Source organism: Cariama cristata, unplaced genomic scaffold (genome assembly GCF_000690535.1).
Source record: "Cariama cristata isolate BGI_N322 unplaced genomic scaffold, ASM69053v1 scaffold8652, whole genome shotgun sequence".
NCBI lineage: Eukaryota > Metazoa > Chordata > Aves > Cariamiformes > Cariamidae > Cariama > Cariama cristata.
Genome location: NW_009604425.1, coordinates 162,041 through 181,968, shown reverse-complemented (window position 1 = coordinate 181,968; position 19,928 = coordinate 162,041). Strand labels below are relative to the sequence as shown.

Sequence of the window (19,928 nt, the reverse complement as noted above, 5' to 3'; positions counted from 1 at the left end):
TTTTACTGTGTTAAGCTCTTTTCTCCACAGCCCAGCAGTGAAAGAAATTCTCAGTTAATTTTAACTGTGGGTGGCATCAGGGATCGTGCAGACACAACTTGTCATGCTTTCACACCAGCTTTCGACCAGACAGGAAATTACTGTCAGTGAAGCTGGAGTGCAGTATTGCTTATTTCATTCTTTGTTCTGCTTGATGTCTGGATTATAAGAAAATATAATATGAGCTAAAGCTCTGTTATACATGGAAAGGATACTTCAAAGTTATTCTGTATTGACATTGGGTACTGTGCTATATTGCAGGGTCTTAGTTATGTTTTGTTTAGAGTTACTAAAACCACTTTGATCTTCACCTACCTCCTTTTCCCACAATTCTTTATTCAATTCATCCACTTAAAATTTTGTATTCTTCTCTGGTCATGCTCTCAGGTAGTCCCTAATTTTTTCAAGGACCTCCTCCCTCATGTGACAAAGCTTATTTTCAGATCTTCAGCTCCTGTTTCTGCCACACTTGGTACAAACCCTTTCTTTAAATCTTTAAAAAGTTTCTAGGCTAGAGCTTCAAATACTCACTGACTAGGTCTGAGTTTTGTAGTGAGAATACAGCAGCGAACTACTAGCACATTGTGTTTGGTTTTTCTTACTATTTTCTTTTATGGTGCAATTTAATTGCAGCTTGATTATATTGTTTCCACCTCGAAGGAAACAATATAGACAGTCAAGCTGAAAACAGGTTTATTAGAATAAGCCTCCTCTTTTATCTTAGAGCTGTTTGTGGCAGAATATTTTTCCAACTAGAAGCTATAGAAATTCAAGCGTACTATTTATAACGTATTGATTGTGCCTCCTTCTGTAGTTGCTGTTAAGCAATTTGCTATACATACCTCCCCTCCCTCCAGCGGCACTCTATATTTAACCCACATGCCTAGGTCTTGTTTCTACGAATTCTGCACTGGCTGTAGCATGCCACGTCTGAGCTGAAAAAAGAACTAAATCCCTTGGGCCAAATTCATTCCCGGAGTTGCTTGATTGAACACAGTGCATTTACACTGAGCACAGATTTGGCTCATACCTGACTTTGTCAGCATTCGCTGTGCTGTAACTAAGTAACAAGAACACTGTCATTAGGAGACAGATGAACAGCTTTCTCTAGGGTTATTAGAGCACTGAGCACCTTTAAGGAGTGTAGAAATCTGTGAAAGGAGGAGTTGGGGAAAAGGACACCGCTCCTTTTAGAGTCTGTGTAACAGAACTGATAAGCTATTCCTGTGATGTGATCGAATGTGACTGAATACTGCAGGCTCTTGGACTCTTATTCTATAAAATCCACAGCAGAGCAGCGCAGCAAAAGCTCGGAGGGAACAGCTTCTGCTGTACTGAGAAAGGTATATATTTATATTTTCTTATTTCTCAGACTTGACATGATTTGTTATCTTAGATAATGTCACTATTTTAAACAGTGGTGAATATGAAAGAAGTGGTGTTTTCCATGTTCTGACTGGTACTTATTGTTAGGAAGCCAGTCCGTGGGCAGCAACAGCTTTCACAGAGAAAGAATAGGACATATTTGTGTGTAACGCATTTGTACTGTATTGTAAACCTTGACAGTTGAAAGAAATGAGATGCGATAACCCTGACTAAATTGAAAATGTAATTTATGGTTATAAGTATGCTGGAATTTGGTACTCATTTGTATTCAAGAAAAAGCTGAATCCAAGTCAAGCTTCGGTTAAGTCATATTTGACTGAATAGCTGCTTTTATAAATGTGTTGCTACAGCTGTATTTTAGGGGGGGGTTCATTCTCAAGAGGGAGTTCTGCTACAGCAAAATGTCTATGAAGAACAGACAAAAAGCTAGTACTTTTGCTTGCTAGTCCTGTTGCTCCTTATAGAGTATCTTTCTGATGCCCCTTACGAACATTCTGTACCTTCTGTCCTTTAAAAACAAACTCATATTTACCGATACTGTCAACCATGTCATACCGATGATCTCCATAAACAACCTTTACTTCATCTCTGCACTTAAGCTTACTTTTTTCTGCTTACTCAGCCATAGACTCCTCTAACAAAGCACTCGGGTTCAGAATCTCAGGCATTTGCACAGCACTGCAGTATTTAAATGCAAAAGAAAATTTTCGTGATTTGCAGCTTTACTTTGAACCAGTGGAAAGAGTTTAACCACATTAACACTGCAAACAATTTACTTGTCACTCAAAGTTTAGCAATATTTCTTAGCAGCCTGCAGCTGGTATCAGGTTTATCTCTGCCAGTCTCACACTGTTGTCTTTCAGCATTCCTTCAGGATCACTGGGATTAGAACTGACTGGGAATTTTCTGAAAAAACATAATGTTGGCAGCAGTCATTGAAACTAGGTCTTAATGTGTGAGGCCATCCATACCAGATTTGCTAAAAGTGTCCTAGGAGAGATTTCTCAGAAAGCAATTTCTAGCTAAAGAGACACTCTATGCCCACTCCAGCTACTGTTCTGGGGAGGGCATTCACTCAGGATTTGAGACCAAGGTCTCATGCCCTGCTCCATCTCAGTTAGGCTGCCTCTTCCCATGCAGTGCTTTGGTTACCTGCTGTGCTGCTGTGGATCCCACCTTGGCTGGCCTGTTAGAGCTGTTCATTTCCATAGAAACAAGCCATCATTTCAGCAGCGATTTCTTTCCTGTTCTTTCAGATCCCTCAGTGCGTGTCCTCACTACCAAGTTTCAGTTGTGCACTCCCCTGCTCCGAAGAGCAGCTTGTGGACAGCAGAAGCTGTGCTGGGAGGGAGACAGATTTACACTAGATTAGCTGGTAGCCTTGGAAGCAGGGCAGGAGCATGCAGTGGGGATTTGGGACACTGAGGATTCAGCCCTTGATCTTTGTGATATAAAGAGAATGTGGAATAGGTCTGTCAGGTGATTATGACTAGGACAACTAGCCATTTTGGTCCTTCCTCTTCCACCTCTTTCTCCCTACCTCCATTTGGGACAAAATCATTCAATAGGAGCTTGTTTTACCCCCTGGGGAACATGAAAATCTCAGCTAAGAAAACTTTTTACAGACCAGCTCCTAGTGTGCTGCCAGGGCAGAGCAAGATAAGTGGACTTTTAGCAGTCCACTGCCTCTCGGGTGGGATTTGTACAATTCAGCTGAGCTACGCCAACCACTGGTCTCAAATACTAGTACTAATAGTCCAAACACATCTGGAGTTCTGGAGTGGGAATAAGGACTATCAGAAACAAATGCCTGCTAGGGGTACCTGAAAGGATCTTGTTCCTGAAAAGCTGTTTTGCTCAAGGTAAAGTGCATTTCTTATCCTTGAAGAATTCTCTCACCCCGAACACTGGCTTTAATCATGCAGGCCAGTCTGGATCAGAACGCTACAGATCCACATGGACCTGCTTGTTGGATGGAGATGAGGCCTCTCTGTGTGGCCAGTTTATTCTAAACTCCCCTCTTCTTTATGGGGCACATAACCATTATATAAACATTTTCCTTTGTGTGATAGCACTGAATACCACTTAGACAATGGCTACCGTGAAGGGAGCTTTAAGCGGGTAGTAATTATCCTAATTGAAATCTGTCTGGGGAGAATTGATTTAAACACCCTTAGGAAGCTTAGTTGATGGAGTTCCCTAGTAGGCAATAGGCACTTTTCTGTTCTTTTCCCTGTAGTTGTTTCCATTCAACCTGAGAAGAGGCAAAAAGACAAGATAAAAGGCCTAGGGAGGAAAAAAAAAATAAATCATTAGAACTTTGCATTATAAATGTCAGAATTTTTGTAGTCATGGTAGTGAAGCTAAATTGTAGTAATTTGAAAAAAAATAGGAAGAGGGAAATTTAGATTTCATGCAAGAAATACTTACTGAAAAATTATGTAAAGTCTGTTCAGCTTGTTTTCATTATGTCAGTGGAAAACCTGAATGTCCAACTCCCAGACTAAGTTTCCATTGAAATACAAGCTATTCACATTTGGCAGTATGCTGACTATTCTTCACAGTGTTGCGCTCGTTTGAAAATACATAAACAGTAACAAAAGAATAGGAGGTAAAAAAGATATTTTTTTGACCTTTAAAAGTACTAAAATATGAAGCTGTTGAATTGTGTTGCCTACAGCAACAGGATGCAATATGCTTGGCAGAAGTTAGTTTTGACTTTCTGACCAAAATACTCTGTCTTTCTTGCTCTGGGAAAAGATCAAGAAAAGCAAAATGCTACAAAACAGATTGCCTCATTCAAGACAGCATAGGACAAAGGGTTGGGAACTCCAGTCCCAGTCATGGTACGGCACAGATCTCCTCTGGCCTAGTGCAGAGCAACAGGCATTGTTAAAATTTGTGTAGAAATGTGCTGACTCTTCTGCATTGTTTTTGCAATGCTTCTTAAACAGATAATATATCCTTACTAATATGCAAATCCTCTGCATACTGTAGTGCATGAGATACTTAAAGGCATAATTTCAGCAGAAGCTTGTAAAAAGTTTGGACTTAAACATTTTTAATCCTTTTCTAAAAATAGGGGGTACACCTACCTCCTTCACACAGATATGTGTATGGGAGGATTTAATCTGTTAATTTGTACGGCCTCTGTAAAAAAACATCTAGAAAATTGTTTGCATTGTAACATTCTTCTCTCTGCAGACTTAGCAGCAATGTCTCTGCAATGACTTAGGCCCTGTTGTCCCCAGGCACTCTACTATTGTAGACCATTTCTATTATCCTCAATACTATCAGACCGATACAGAGATTCTTTTGTGAAAGAAGGTTGAATGGCATAAATTTACCAAGCACTCCCTATTCACCTGGTTATGTGAGCTAATAAAATCTAAATTAGATTCTAAACCCTTTAGCGTCAGAATGCTAAAGTACTGTCTGGATGCTTGGAGACTCGTAATAAACTCTTAAACACTGAACCAGTACTTGGCAGTTAGATTAAATGCATGAAAAATTATAGAAAAATTGGACGTAACATCATCTTTCCTCAAAGGCCTGATTTGTCAGCAGGCTGAAATCGCTTAAGGAAAGTGTTTGAAACACTGTTTGTCTCTGCATTTTCCCAGTTGTTCATAAGAATAATAATGTCACATAGGCATTTGCTGTCTTAGTATCCCAGAATTGATCTCTTTAGTTAATCCAGATAAAATCACTTTGCCTTTCCTCAGGTGTTATCCATATATCCATAGTAGGGACTTTTCTGACAAAGATTAATTCAGCTTTACAACACCTTGGAAGTTACAGAAGTAGCAGTAACTTTAACTTACTCTTGTGGCAACAAAGATGTAGGTAACACAGCTCACCCAAGATCAGATCAGAAAAATATTGCCAAAATGAGAGTCAAACTTAAGTCCCCTGACTCAAGATCGCAAAATTTACTCTCATTCCAGTCCTCAAGAATAGCAGTCTAATGGACATGCTGTCTTTGTAGAACAGATTTTTTTTTGTGATTATGTTTAGGACTTCATTTTCAGTACAAAGCCAAACGGTATCAGTTTATCCAAGCTAAAACTGTAATGAGAGGTTCTGTAATTAGGCTTATAAGGATTCACCTTGATTAGAAAAATGTTCTATCCAACAATTTTCAACCTGTCATCTCTTATTTTTGCATCTGTAGGAAATGAGGTCTTGTTAATTACTCATAATGTAATGAACTAAGGTTCAGAATAGTTAAATAATCAAATTTCATACTTTTTTAATCCACGAAGTGTGAAACTCACTAAGGCATATGTCCTTATTAGAACTCAGAGCATTTAAAGGTGCTTACTTTCAACTTGTTTTTCTTCTTCTCAGTAAATATCAGGTTTTAGCAGAGGGAGGTTGTTTTGGAATCTGAGAGAGAAACAGTAGCAATCAGTAGTTTAGATCAAATCTCCATACACCTTCCTCTAACAATGTTATGAAAACTTCATACAGTTTATATGAAACACTGAAAAAAATCTCATTTTGAATTAATCTGGTTACTCGGAGTTACCTTAAAAATCAATGTTACCAATTGTTCTACTCCTTGTTTTTTCACTTCAGGGAATTTTAAGACCAATTATTTTTTAACAGTACTTGGAAAAAAATACAAGAAAAACTGATAAATAGCATTACTGAAAGATACTTATTGTAACCTTTGGTGAAATGGCTGGAGTCACCTGTACAAGAATAAAGAACAGGATGTATTGTTTTGTGCTCCATCACATGGACATTTTTATGTTTTTAGAAAAACTGGTGATCATATAATAGTAAGGTGGTAGTGAATCCCCTAACTTAACAACTATTGCCATAATAATAGATCCCTAAGTCTGAGTCAATCTCTTGAGGTTTCTTTTATAGCCACTGGAATGACTTAAGTATTTTATCTTCAAGGGCAGGTAAGTTGGAGCAGCAGATTCCCACAATTTGTGTTTGCTTCTCTCTTTGAAAGTGTCTTTTTAAATCTCTGTAAGCTGAAACAGAGGTACTCCCATTCAAATGCTGATTGTTTGATTATGGTTTGCAACAGGGGAAAACTGCTGAACTGCATTATCAAGTTATGATTTGGTCTTATGAAACCTGCCAAAATGAGTAAGATTAGATGCATAAGAAAATAACTCAGTGCTTTAGAAAGACTTGTCAGTAGGTTGACAGGTTTAGGCATGAAATTTTAATATGTTTTCTTTTAAACTCTGTCTTCTCAAAAACAGATTTAGCAATACATGTTATTAATTCCTTTCCATGATGTTATCCCTCCACTTTTCTGTTTATTCCCTTGCTGAATTTTTCATTTTTCGTCCTATTTTCCACTTCAAATTTTAGCTTTCAAAGAGAAGGCTGACTTTATCATGGTGTTTCTAATGCACTGAAGAGGCTGCAGTGCTAACCTGTGTATTTGGAACCTCGGGTCAAGCATTAAATAATAAGAGCAACTGCCTTGTAGTAAGTGGTTATGGGAAACTTGACTATGTGCAAGTTCAGTTTTATTGCATATTTAGTGAATCTCATGAATCCACATTAAAGCTAAAATTACAGTTGCATTTTCTAGAGCTGTCATAACAAGACTGTCTCTTAGGTAGTGGTAGTTTTAAATTTGTTGAATTATGCTCTTAATTTTCATATCAAATATTTTTCCAGCTAAGAATATGAAAGCAATTACCTATTTTGGTACAGATTTTTTTTTCCCCTCTGGGTGCGTGACCATCACAGATGCATCTTGCATTTGGCAGGCTGTTTTTACAGTCTACTGCTATCACTAAATTTATTTTCACACCTAAGAAGACAGAAATTAAGAGGGATAAACTTTGAAAAAGAACCTATGTTTGAAAAAAAAAGAAAAGAAAATAAAACCAAGATATGTCTGTTTTGCTCCTTCTAAAAATTACCTTCTCTGGAAGGTGGTTTTCAGGATAATTGCCTCCTAAAGGAGCTCTGCTAAGAACAACCCATACTCCCAGTTTATGAAGGTGCTGGGGTGTTATACAGCAATAATAACGATAAAAAACCCCCAATAGATGAAAAACATTCCTTGATACAGCAAAAGCAAGAGAACTTGTCTAGGAATGGAAAAAAGCAGCATGTGCTATATAGGTTCTTGCTACCTGTGATCAACCTCTAAGGATCTGTGGAGGCAGGTGGGCTCTGTGTTGCGTATGGTAGCATTCATGTGCGAGTCAGAAGTGCAAAGATCTCACTGAGGCACTGTAAGAAATGGATCCCTCTGAGCACTTGATCATAGGAATGGCCAAGCTGAATTGTTTCCTTGCTTAAGTTTTATATCTAAGACCATCCCCAAATTGCACACACATTTGAGCTTAAATTTATAGCTTTTTTTTTTCTTGATAAAAGTGTTACACAAAATGTGTAAACAAACCAGTGCTAACAGCCACTCACCGGTCATCATCCAAACAGACAGAAAGAGAAATGCGGGTCAGTATTTTGCCTTCAGAGGGGATTCTTGGGTGAACTCGAAGCAATGAGATTTCATAGCTGAAGATCCAAAATTTGTTTCCCAGGTGGCCCATCAGAACAGTCGTTGCCCTTCCAGGCAAACTAAAGGACTGTCAGCCTGCTCATGCTTTTGCATAAGGAATGGCTAGAAGAGATAGAAGGCTATGGCTATCTGTGTGGTTCAGAAGCACATCCCAATTTATACCTTTTTGTTAAGCTAGTTGCATCCGTACCTGCCATGGGTTGCAGCAGCCTAAATACAATCTATCCCTTTGAAAAGATAGGGCATCTACATCACAAACAAGGCGTCTTTCTCTGCACAAAGTGCACTCTTTCAAAACAACTAAATCTTTGAAAGGATACTGCTGTCCAAGTAAAGATGAGGGTGAAGTATTTGTTTGTTTGAGATCGGCTGAAGTCACTAAAATCAGCAGGTCTTATCCAAGTTGAGTGCTTTTCTCTGCTCTGGCTAACAAAGACACATTAAGAAATAGCATTTCACAGGCTGCAGACAATGAAGAAGCTGTCCTACTTTAATACATGGGCTTTTGAGCATGTGCTGTCTTGTAATTTTGGTGTATAAAGCCTGTGGCAGTGTGGGAAAATAAGACAATGGAAATCTGGCTTGGTAACATACCCTTCCATGCCTGGGAAACAATGTGAAAATGGAGGGACAGGATTTTACTGTCAAGCAGGTCCTTTTTGTTAAAGTATAACATGAAGCCTTCACAGTCTGTTCTATGTTCAAAAAAGAAGTCTCAGCATTCCTACAGGACAGGGAGCGGGCTGAATTAGCCTACAGATGTTATCCCTCACTGTTTTGAGAAATCTCACCAAATGGTCTTATATCTATACTAAGCAATGAAGGAGGAAACCTGTTGCTCAAAAAACCCCACACCACCTAGTTCATCCTGCAGCTATCATCCATTCTTGCTGTCTGACAGATATTTAAAGGGCAGCCCCAAACACGCTGGCAGAATCTCATAGTGCCAAAGCGACAGCCTGTGGCAAGTTGTACTCAGAGGATGCCAAAATATCCATTGTAACCAGAGGATTATGTCTGGCAGTAGTCTGAAATAATTCTGAATGCCAACAGTCTTCAGTTCTAGAGGGACCTGAATACGGTTGGACTGCCACCAAGTGAGTCACTGGTATGAAGGGCTCACAGTTTCCCCTGTCCAGAGGCAGGAAGGTTAGATACCTGCTGGTGTCAGTAGATGGTTTCTGGGCTCCATCCATTCATTGCAGTTCAGAATAATTATCTCTCAACTATGTCAGTAATCCAAATCCATCAACAATGACCATACAATCAACTAAGCCATGAAAGCCAAGTGAAGACAAGCCAAGTGAAGCTAGAGAGATATTTTTCTGTTAAACTAATGATATTTTCATAGCCTAATCCAAGTTCTCAGTGGACAGATAATGCAGAACATCTTCATGCAGAACAACTAGAAAGAGCAGAAGTTCCACCTGGAAGGTGCAGAACAGTTGAGCCTGATCAGTAGAACTACTAGGGCATAGAAGGAAAGAAGAAAAATTGATGTCCAGACCTTCATGATCTTGTTGAGGTAAAGAAGCAGGTTCTTATTAGCTAGGAAACAAAATTCAAAAAGCCCAAGCAGCAAGATTTTCATGTGCTAATGATGCTGGCAAGCCCTGAAAGGAAATGTCTCAGGTCAGACTTTGCAAGGAAAGCATTAAAGGTAAGTATTAATATTGGTGACTACTTAAAAGCAAAAGAAATAGACTTTTAACTGCTCCAAACAAATCGTACTTGCTGTGCAACTGAGATAAGTGGATGGGTGAACAAACATCAGCTGTACTGTAGGTTGAGCATATCTCCATGGAAACTCAGTCATCCTCTGAACTCAAAATGTGTTCTACATGACGATTCAAAATTTAAAGCAGTGGGACAGATTTTTGCCATGTGTAATGTGTATATGCCAAGTCCCACTACAGAGTGAAGGTCTGACCACCCATAAAATTTACAATTTTCCTGGGACAATTTTGGGTGAAACAAAAAAGGGAAGCAAGAACAGGTAGGAAATGATCTGGGGGAATATTCGGCTAGTCACATAGCCCCTTTACTTCTGATCTTGGGCAACTTAGGCAAAATTTTTGAGGATGTTGTAGCTCCTGTTGAAGCAATGGTTTTGCTGAACTCCAGGTAGGTGGAACATTAATACAAGTGCAACTGGAAGCTGTTCACCATTTTTAGCAAGCTGGAAGAGAAAGAGACTTAATAGAAAGAATCAGAGACTAGAAAGAGTTGAGTGCAATGTTCTTTAAAAATAACAGTTTAAAAACCAGTGCAGCTCAATCCAGCCTGCTGAGGTTAAGAAACTGGTTCTGAACCCTTTAGACCCGTGTTCAAATGCCTAATTAGACTTAAAGAATAAATGAACTTGGCATTCATTCATCCTAATATTAACTGGAGTACATACCAACCAGTGCTCTCCTCCCAGTGTGCAACTGTCAGCTCCCACTTGTGGGGAGCAGAGGTGGAAAAGTGGAGGTGTTACAAGCTACTTCATCAGAAATTAGGTGTGTTTTGAGTTGTACAAGAGGAGCTTCACACGCAGAGAATCCTCAGGGAAATCATAACCCTTAGTTTGGCACCCTCTCAAAGGCTAAATCAATTCCTTAATTTTAAGACCTTTTTTTAGCAGATCTTTTATGCTGTGACTCCTGCATGGAAGTAAATGCACCCTCCTGTATACTGGCTTGTCTGAAATCCATCAGAGTAAATGACTTCGATGGGATTTATTGCTTGAGCTGTACAGGGTGACATGCATCCCATCTGCTGAGCTTTACGTTCAGATGCCCTAAACTCACAAACAGAAACACACACCATACTGCACACACATAGGCACCTGCAGCTTTGACACTGAATTTCAGGGGGAGAACAGGCACAATCCCATCAGATAATCTGAGCTGGCCCATCAGAGAAGTACAATATGCCCTTTTGTGACATCACTTCAATTTTATGAGCCTGAACTCTTCTCTGATTCAGGGATTCAACTTTTATGTTTTTATTATCAGTAAGAAAACATCCCTACGTTATAAAAGGAAATGCATCTTTTGTTCTTAAAAGTATCAGATTGATGGCTCATGTCAAAGGTTTTATAAGCAGGAAAAAGGCTTCTATTTTCTGTAAACCATTCCACCTGGGTACTTCTGCTGCAGGCTCTGAAAGGAAGGAGGCAGGTCAAGTCCTACTGAAACATCAAGCTCAGCTTCTCTGCAGAGCATGCAAGAAGGGCAGGGGCTAGCAAAGAGGTCTGCATGCGAGGTAGTAACTCACGACCTGCAGACTGATTTGAAACAGAATGTTACCTAACAGGGCCCAGTTTCTGCTGATACTGTGCTCTGAATTAAAGGGTGAGACATTCCATATTTTCTTACCAAGGCCAGTTTAGAAGTTTCCCCGTGCACAAAAATTAGGAGAGTGAGATTGCATGCAGGCTCTAATTTAAGATTTTAAATCCTTTGAAAAATAGTTAGAACAGATATGATGCTGAGAGGCTCCTTGTGCAGTGGCATGTTCGGAGCCAGGACTGAGCAGCTGTGTGGGGGAAGGGACGAGAGTATTAAATAAAGCTACTTGTTGACTGCCTGTAAAATTGGCTTCTAAAGGGAGCGCCACATAGCACCATCCATTACCAAGCGACGGGAATAATTTTCAGCTACTCTAGACAGTATCGTAATTAAACTCTGTATGTTCCCGTTCAGTGTGGTTGGTTGTGAGTTATTCAGCTTAATATTTAAAAAAAGGATAGCTCTGTCCCGTGCCACCTTAATCTTGGGCTGTTTTTCTCTTCCCTTCCAGATGCTGGAGAGCTCTTCAGTCCCTTTGTTCATTGTCTTCCTCCTGCTTTTCATTTTGCTGCTCTTTGTGGTGCTCATCAGGAAAAACGGCACTGCTGCCCTTATCTGGAATGAAATAATCCGGGAGAAAATAACCAATTTCATCATGAATCAGAGCAAAGAACAGAGGATTTTAAATTTTGTGCTGCAGAATGCAGTCCGAGGAGACCCCTGTAGTGTGCTGGACGCTATAGATAAGTACTGCTCCCAGAAAGAGTGGGCCATGAATGTGGGCAATGAGAAAGGTAATTGCAGCAGGGATCAGCACTTGAAAGATCCTTTAAGACTAGCACAGTACAGGACACCTTATTGTATTCATACGGTAACTTCCATCTGCTGCTGCTGCCAAAAAACAACCCCACAACAGCCTTGTGGTCAGCAAAATAGTTCGGTAAACAGTAATGCATGCTTCTGCAGATGTCTTTGAGGAGGGGTATCCAGTGAGTAATCCAGGAAGTCACAGGGCCAAATCTGGCCTTGTGTGTTGTGTACATTGCAAGTGTGTAAGTGGAGGGTGACAATTTACGGGAAAAATGTTAGAGTTGGCGATATACCTCAGTTCCTATACAGGGTGGCCTGAAGGCATAATTCATTATGTTAAGTACTTTCAGATCTTTAACTGAAAGACAGTGAATTGAAAAAAAAAGTATTTTAAAGTGTATGAATTTTGTGTATGCAAGCATAAGTTCTAAGTTACTGTTGAAGGGAGAAATCCTACCCATGTAACACACAAAAGCAGCTATCAGACATTGTTGCTACTTACTGAGTAAATCATCTTGTTCTTGCCTCCTAAAGGAAAATATGTGGGCAAAACTTTTTTTTTCTTAGCTGCAGGAAAGTGACAGTCTTTTCAAAAAACTGTAATGGCAAAATGTTAATGTGTTCCCTTATGAATTAGACACAAAAATACCTCTTGCTGGGAGATTGCAGGGGAAATTTGCTTAGTGTGGGATTAACATAGCTAATGAAATACAACTGTAAGCATTGTAATAAAAACGCTTCTGTGTCATGGGTACGTTTTGTGAAACTAGCTCCTCTGCATACCAGGCTGGGGTGCTTAGGGCAACAGAACCAGTAGGTGGTGGCTGAGTAGGAATTCTTAGAGCTCTAAACTTCAATCATTTGGGATTATATTCTTAAAAAATTCACTCTAATTTCAGTCTGACAAGATGACCTTTCCTCAGATAAGAGCCATCAAATTTAATGCATCTTTAGTTCCTAAGATCACGCTATTCATAAACAAATGACACCCAGGAAAATATCACATAATGAAATGTATACATACATTGAAAAATTCCATAGTTCAGTGTAAAATCCCTTCAAATACTTTTTCAGATTAGTTTTTAGCCACACAAGTAAGAGGAGACGATTTTCTCACAAATAAATCCTTTTCTTCAGAAGGACTGAATATAGTAGACTGTCACTTCTTTTGGGGAACATTTTTTTGCTGTTAACAATTGACTAATGTTTTCCATCCCACAAATTCATCTAGTGAATCCAAATATTTTGCAACTTTATAACTAGACTTTTTCCCTTTAAAAACAAGTATTTCTGATAAGAAATTTTGTATCAGACTACTGCATGTAACATTTGCAACAAATAGGAGCACTCAAAATTCAGAAGTTATATCTTTCCCAAATATGGCCAGTTTCTGCAATCAGTTCTTGGGAAAAACACTGCATTTTTCCCCTGTAACACTATGAATATTTTAGTTAATTCAGATGCTTCCTTACTCCAAAATGTTTATATTGTGAAACTAAGTAAGATTTTTTTAGTTGAAAGCTTGCATTTTGAAACTTAGAATGCCCGCGATCAACTTGATTGCCAATTTGCAAAGGATAAAGCATATAATTTGACATCAGCCCTTAGTTTTTGAATGTCCTGAGCAACTGAGTGCACAGACTTTGTAAGTTTCTTGTCACTAACTTGCTCTTCTGCATGTGCACCAGTTTGATTTTGTCAAAAGTTAACCTCTTTCCATTTCATTCAGGTTTAATTCTAGACAAGACAGTGGAAGAGGTCAATCCATCAGTTGCACTGGAGCTGGGAACCTACTGTGGCTACTCAGCAGTTAGGATTGCTCGGCTACTGAAGGCAGGAGCTCATCTTCTGACTGTGGAATTCAACCCAGAATTTGCTGCTATAGCTAAACAAATGATTGAGTTTGCAGGAGTACAAGATAAGGTAAATATCATTTATCTCTGGTTGGTATGAGGAAGCAATGCATGCAGAATGGGACTTCATAGAAACAACAGTAATAGGTTTACATTTGTTTCTTACTTGTCAAGTAAGTATGACACTCTAAGTGTTTGGGAACATGCAGAGTTTAACCATCACGCTTGATAGCAGGGAAAAGCTACCACTGTCCAAGCAGAGGACCAAGGTTGTCTGCTCTTTTGTATATACAGTGCAAGTGAGCTAAATTTGTTAGCATCAGTCAGGGGTCCAAGTATGATGCAGCCCCAGCTGAGAGTCAGGATAGAGTTTGAGGCTTGTCGAGATGTGTGTGTGTGACCAAAATGATCAGGACTGTTCTCCAAAGTTCTTTGCTGCATGAGTCAGGATGAAGATTTGGAGGGGCAAGACCAGAAACAATCACATAGATCCCTATCTCCTTAACATTTTGAAAGCATTTAGACTTCATATTCTAGTTTGGCCTCTTCACTATTCACTGGTTAGTGCAGTAGACAGGCCATTTGCTGAAAGCTATTTTCAAAATCCATAGCGACTGTAAGAATAATACAGACCTGCAGGGAGCTTCCAAAGTCAGTTATTTCACTTCTTATGGTCACAGGATATTACTGCACACAGTCCTTTTCATAATATTAGTAACCACTATTGCAAAACTGGTTGGATCTACTGCCATTATTGAACTGTAAGACTGCCGCACAGATTCCTCCTCCTGATAATCGGAAGCTTTTCTATGATTTCTGTCTGACATTTATTCATAGATATTTTGTATTCTTTTTTTTCTTGCACCCACAGTCCTTATTAATTTAACTAGCTCCATGCATAGTTACAGTCCCTGACCTCTCACAGCAGCACAGCTGAGGACTTCACTGTTACCTCCCAAAAGCTATACTAGAATATTGGTTTTCTCTATATAAACTAAAATGTTTAAATCACTGTCAAGACTGAGTACAACAGAAAACTGAACCATAGTCTAATTTGTTACAAAAGCTCACCAGAAGCAGTTGCATTATGTGCAATAGACTTCAGATGAGATGTACTTACCCAAATCTAGTCGGTCACAAAATATATACCCACATTTCATGCAATCTGAGGTGTCTTGACTCTCTGTACAGTTGGTTGAGATGCAGGTATTTCCAGTCTATAATCCCTGTCAGCCCAAGGCAGACATCTACAGCAGGTCAGGGGCTTCATGCCTGAGAAGTGCCTGTCCATTCGACTAGACAACTCACTTCAATGTAGATGATAAAACTAGAGGAAATTAATCCCACCATGAGATCCTCTAATGCATTTCTTAACTTTTTGAAGAGAACCTGAAGTACTAGTGACATCTAAAATTGCATTTTCCCCATCTGATTCAATCTCCTGATCATCTGTGATTCATAAACCAGACAGATTTCCTTACCATTTTTTTTTCTCCACTCACAGTATATGGCGCTTGCTTAACAAATCAATGTGCAGCAGCTTCTGTCAGTTTAACAGTACCTATGCCAATAAACCTGTGAGGAAGATGTAATAGCCTCTGTCCTGCCTCCTCCCTCTACTGGCCGTATCAATTTTACATACTGTAGTCTCCAGCTTTATTCTAAACTTACTTGTTTTCTGTATTTTTTCTTCCCTTGGACCACAAGATTCAACTGAGATGTAACTAAAAAAAGTAATTAAAAGTACTGTTTTCAACAGGAGATTCCCAAGTTTCCAGTAAAGAATCACATTATCCAACAGAAACAGCAGGTCACTTTTTCTGCTATTATTAAAAACAAACAAACAAACATAACCCCACCCAAGTCCATATTTTGGAACATAACAGAGTTTCTTGTCAAAAAGAAAAAAGTACACTTGGTCTAACTCTATTGAATAATTAACTGATGCAATATTGAACTATAAACAGGATCACTGATGTCTGGCTACAATTTAAAATGAGCTAGAGGTACGTGCTTTTTCCTAATGGTTCACAATTCAACAGATGGATTTGCATTTCAGGTAAAACTCCTAGAAGGCCCTTCAGAGGAAATTATCCCCCAGCTGAAGAAAAAGTATGAAGTGGATACTCTGGATTTTGTCTTCCTGGACCACTGGAAGGATAGATACACACCAGACACCATCCTGCTTCAGGTCAGTTTGAACAATTCCAGTCTTAAAAGTAAAGTAGCAAACGCCTTGATGTCTGTGAGGCCTGTATTTATGAAGGATCTCATCCTGTGTAAAATGAAGAATGGCAGCCAAAATACCTGCCTTACAAGAAAAGAGGATTTGGGAGACAAGATCTCAAACTTTTGTTAGGGACAACTGCCGACATCCCATGGCTCAGGACTTGACAAATCCTGTTGAATCATTTTGTTTCCTGAACGAACGGGTCTGCAGTAGAAATCGCAGCTGGAGGAGTGCATGGTCTGGGTCTTACGCTCCCTAGAAGGAGTGTCTGCGTGGTCACTAACCAGAACACTTGACCCAAAACCATCCTGATCCTGGGAGCAGGTGAGACTTAGGACCTGCATATCCCAGCTCTACTTCTCTTAATTTCCTCGGTACTTCTTTTTTTTGCCTGGGTCTGTGGTGCTAGCAGAGCCTTTTGATGAACTACTATTTTGGTAGCACAACTGGGTATCATCTTTCTGTGAGTCTTTACTCCACCTAATTAATTAGCTGCAAAGCAACCTTTGGAGGAGTGCAGACTGCCCCAGTCAGACACTTGGTAGAGATGTGCTGTCCCACTCATATCTCCAGCCCCAAATGTGGAAAAATTATGCTGATTTCATCCCAATGTGCCTTAACCATTACTGTTTGCATTACAAAACAAGTTGGCTGGAACAGTAGTAAGCAATGATAGGTGAGGTAACTACTAGAGGAATTCTGGATAGGAAGGTATTTTCAGGTGTTAAATAACTGAGATTGACGACATCTGTATCTATCAACACAGCACATAAAAATACTCTCCTAGCTTTGGAGCTACAGGCTGATAATATTTTCTACAACTGCCTAACTATTTGTATGGAAGTGTCATTTTTCAATTATTTTCTTCACAAATAAATCCACTTTTTTTGAGGCTGCCTTTTACACTGAGAACCTGCCAACTACTTCCTGACCCCTGTATGAGGACTACAACATTATTTTCTCATCCAGGCTCCCTTGTTTTTTAATTTCAGCCCTGTCCTCCAGATAGCTGTTTGAAAAGGAAATTTGTTTGGGGTTATGAACAGCCAGTATTGAATTTACACAGCAGTAGCTGAAGAAAATGTTCCCTCCCTACAGTTATTTTGTACCCAGAAAATGTTTTCTTTTAAACTAGCTGTGTAAGGATGACTGAGCTCTTTTCGCTGGCAAGAGCCAGGGCATCCTTATCGGACAGAGACAAACAAACATAGTTTAGTTCCATGGTAGTGGTCAGTATGATGCAACTGTGACACAAAGTTGCTTTGCTTAAAAACACACTTATGAAATTAAGAGGAGAAAGATGAAAAAAAATGAAGACAAGATCCCCACATTTTCTCAGATGTTACAAACCTTGTAACGTGCAATTTTGCATGTATTTCAATATGAGTAACGCATATGAAATATGAATATAAAATAGTCAGATGAAGTATATATTGAAAGTGGCCCAGACAGCATTCCTTTTCATGCACTTCTAGAAGAGTCTGACATGAAGAGCATCTGAAATCCTGATGACCAGTGGAAAATACAGCATGTTGTCACTTGTAGGCTTCTATAAGCTGCGCAACTGAAACAGACTGGAGGATATTTGCCATATCTCTAATATTGCTTCTACTGTTCTAACTGGTGTTCAGTCACCAGAGGCAAAAGCCGTAAGCTGAACAGCCTCTGCAGCACACTCTTCAACAGGACTTCTCAAATATACTGGGAGCAACAAAAACCACCCTGTGTTTTGGCTACAACTGCTGCCTGAAACCACAGGTTAACAAACAGCCTGATTAACTACATACTTTCTGTTTTAAAGCAGCTCAGATAAGCAGCTTTTACTAGACAAAAATACCAGTAAAAATTAGGTTTGTAGGTTTACTGAGAATAAACATTGCACTTGAAGTGAAAGTTGCAAGTTAATTGTGGAAATTTGTCAGAGTGATCTTCATTGTGCACAAACCCTGCTTCATGCCCAGCTCTTGAACAAAGTGGCAGAAAGTTGTACAAGGTGAAAGGAAAACAAGCACAGAAAATCTTTTATTCATTTAGTGGTTTTGGAGTTTGACTGAGACTGGCCAAAGCAGACTGGTACCTGCCTGTCTTTCAGGTGACCTTAAGAGCTACAACAACATTTTAATGCCATATTAAAAAAAGTTTTCAAACATTAGGCACAACATCCAAAACAAAACCATCTTACTGTTCACGTAGGCATTAAAATGAACTGCAGTGAACTGCACAGCTCCGCTGCACTTTATTTGCTCTTTCAGAACCTGATTGACCCAACATGTTGTCAGCATCTCTAATGTTCTACTAATTGTGTTAACAGAAAAAAGTCAGCATATTAAACTTGACCGCAAAGGATCGGAGAGTTACTCAGCTTCTCCCATGCCTTTTCTTCCCTCCAAATCGACAGTACAATGGACTTTGGGATGCAGGCACTTGAGTATGAAACAGTTAACATGAAAGCACATTACATTCAAGCCAATGTCTGCTTAACAGCCACCATGAAGCAATTTCTCTTCTTTCTAGGAATGCAACTTGCTGAGGAAGGGCTCGGTTCTTCTGGCTGACAATATCATCGTCCCAGGAGCTCCAGAATTCCTTAACTATATCCGCAACAACCCCCGTTTCCAATGTACTAACTACCCATCTCATCTGGAATATATGAAAGTGGACGATGCAATGGAAAAGGCGGTGTTTTTGGGATAAAGAGAGCCATTAATACTCAACCTTTGTTTCAAATGACATAAATGCAACTGCACAGGTTAACTGGTACATGCTTTAAATTTTGTTTTGTTTTGTTTTTTTATTTTGGAGCCTGTAATTAAAGCAAGCGCTAGTGGAGATCATTTTAGACCAGGTGGAAACCAAGATTGGGAGTAAGTAGGGTAACTACTCAAAGGTCTCTTCCATTGTTTCACATAATTCAGCAAACCCAAGGTGATGCACATCACCTTGCCTTGACCAACACATTGTTGAACAACATAGTCTCTTATTTTGAGCTCAAACCTGAACAATCACAGTTTGAGCTTAGGGTAAGGTGGAGAAAGTTGCTGCAACTTCTGAAGACTTGTGTCCCCAAGCTAAACTGATTAGTCATTATGAAGAGTGGAAAAAAAGCATGCATGTTGCAAGAAAGGACCATTTCAGGAGCCCTGATTTTGCTAAATTACTAGCATGTCACTTAATGCAGCGAAGGGTCCTGTAGTGGTATCAGATACATTTTTGCATAGTTACTGCAACAGTTAATCATCACTACGTGAGAGAAAAGGGCATGCACTGAAAGAAGAAAGACCTATGCAGTGATGAGAAAATAAAACAGAATTTGCAGAAGACAAACAAAATTATTAATCTGCCCATGCAGAGAGAGGTAGGGAAAACTGAAGTAGTAAATAGATTAAAATAAACACTGTTAACGGACAGATAAGAAAAGGAGCAGGCTCTTTCCAAAAGAACACCAAAACTATGTAATATCAGAGACCTTGAGAAAATGCTGTTTATCCCCTCACATTTACTTATCCCCTCATTATATTGTATATACGTAGTATGTGCTTTTTAGGGGCAGGGCAAGCTGCTTACTCTGATGTGCTGTGTATGTTTAGGATGCTGTATAAAAATAAAGACCCAAGAGAATGGGTTTTACTAGGTGGGTCCTGCATACCCTCATTAACCTTGGTGTTAACACTATGTAAATAGTGAGGGTTATCATGGAGAAGGCACAAAGCCAAATCTGAATTCTCTAACTCACCTGAACAATGCAAAAATCCACTGACATTTCCTGGCATATCCTGCTGTGATTATATAATGAGGCAATGGTCACATTTATAAATAAAAACTAA

The 19,928-nt window shown here is 39.3% G+C and overlaps 1 protein-coding gene across 1 annotated transcript; it reads left to right on the top strand.

Moving 5' to 3' along the window:
* Window positions 1-1,132: 1,132 nt before the first annotated feature.
* On the top strand, window positions 1,133-19,169 carry COMT (catechol-O-methyltransferase). Its single transcript, XM_009695606.1, has 5 exons — window positions 1,133-1,382; window positions 11,723-12,005; window positions 13,751-13,944; window positions 15,934-16,065; window positions 18,619-19,169. Exons 2-5 carry the CDS (start codon window positions 11,723-11,725, stop codon window positions 18,796-18,798), a joined length of 789 nt encoding a protein of 262 aa, XP_009693908.1. The 5' UTR covers window positions 1,133-1,382; the 3' UTR covers window positions 18,799-19,169.
* Window positions 19,170-19,928: the final 759 nt, after the last annotated feature.

Bases quoted from the DNA above. Each gene is read 5' to 3' on its own strand.
- COMT (XM_009695606.1), top strand. From the start codon at position 11,723: ATGCTGGAGAGCTCTTCAGTCCCTTTGTTCATTGTCTTCCTCCTGCTT. The intron at 12,006-13,750 runs GTAATTGCAGCA...CATTTCATTCAG, and splicing joins GAATGTGGGCAATGAGAAAG to GTTTAATTCTAGACAAGACA. The intron at 16,066-18,618 runs GTCAGTTTGAAC...TCTTCTTTCTAG, and splicing joins CAGACACCATCCTGCTTCAG to GAATGCAACTTGCTGAGGAA.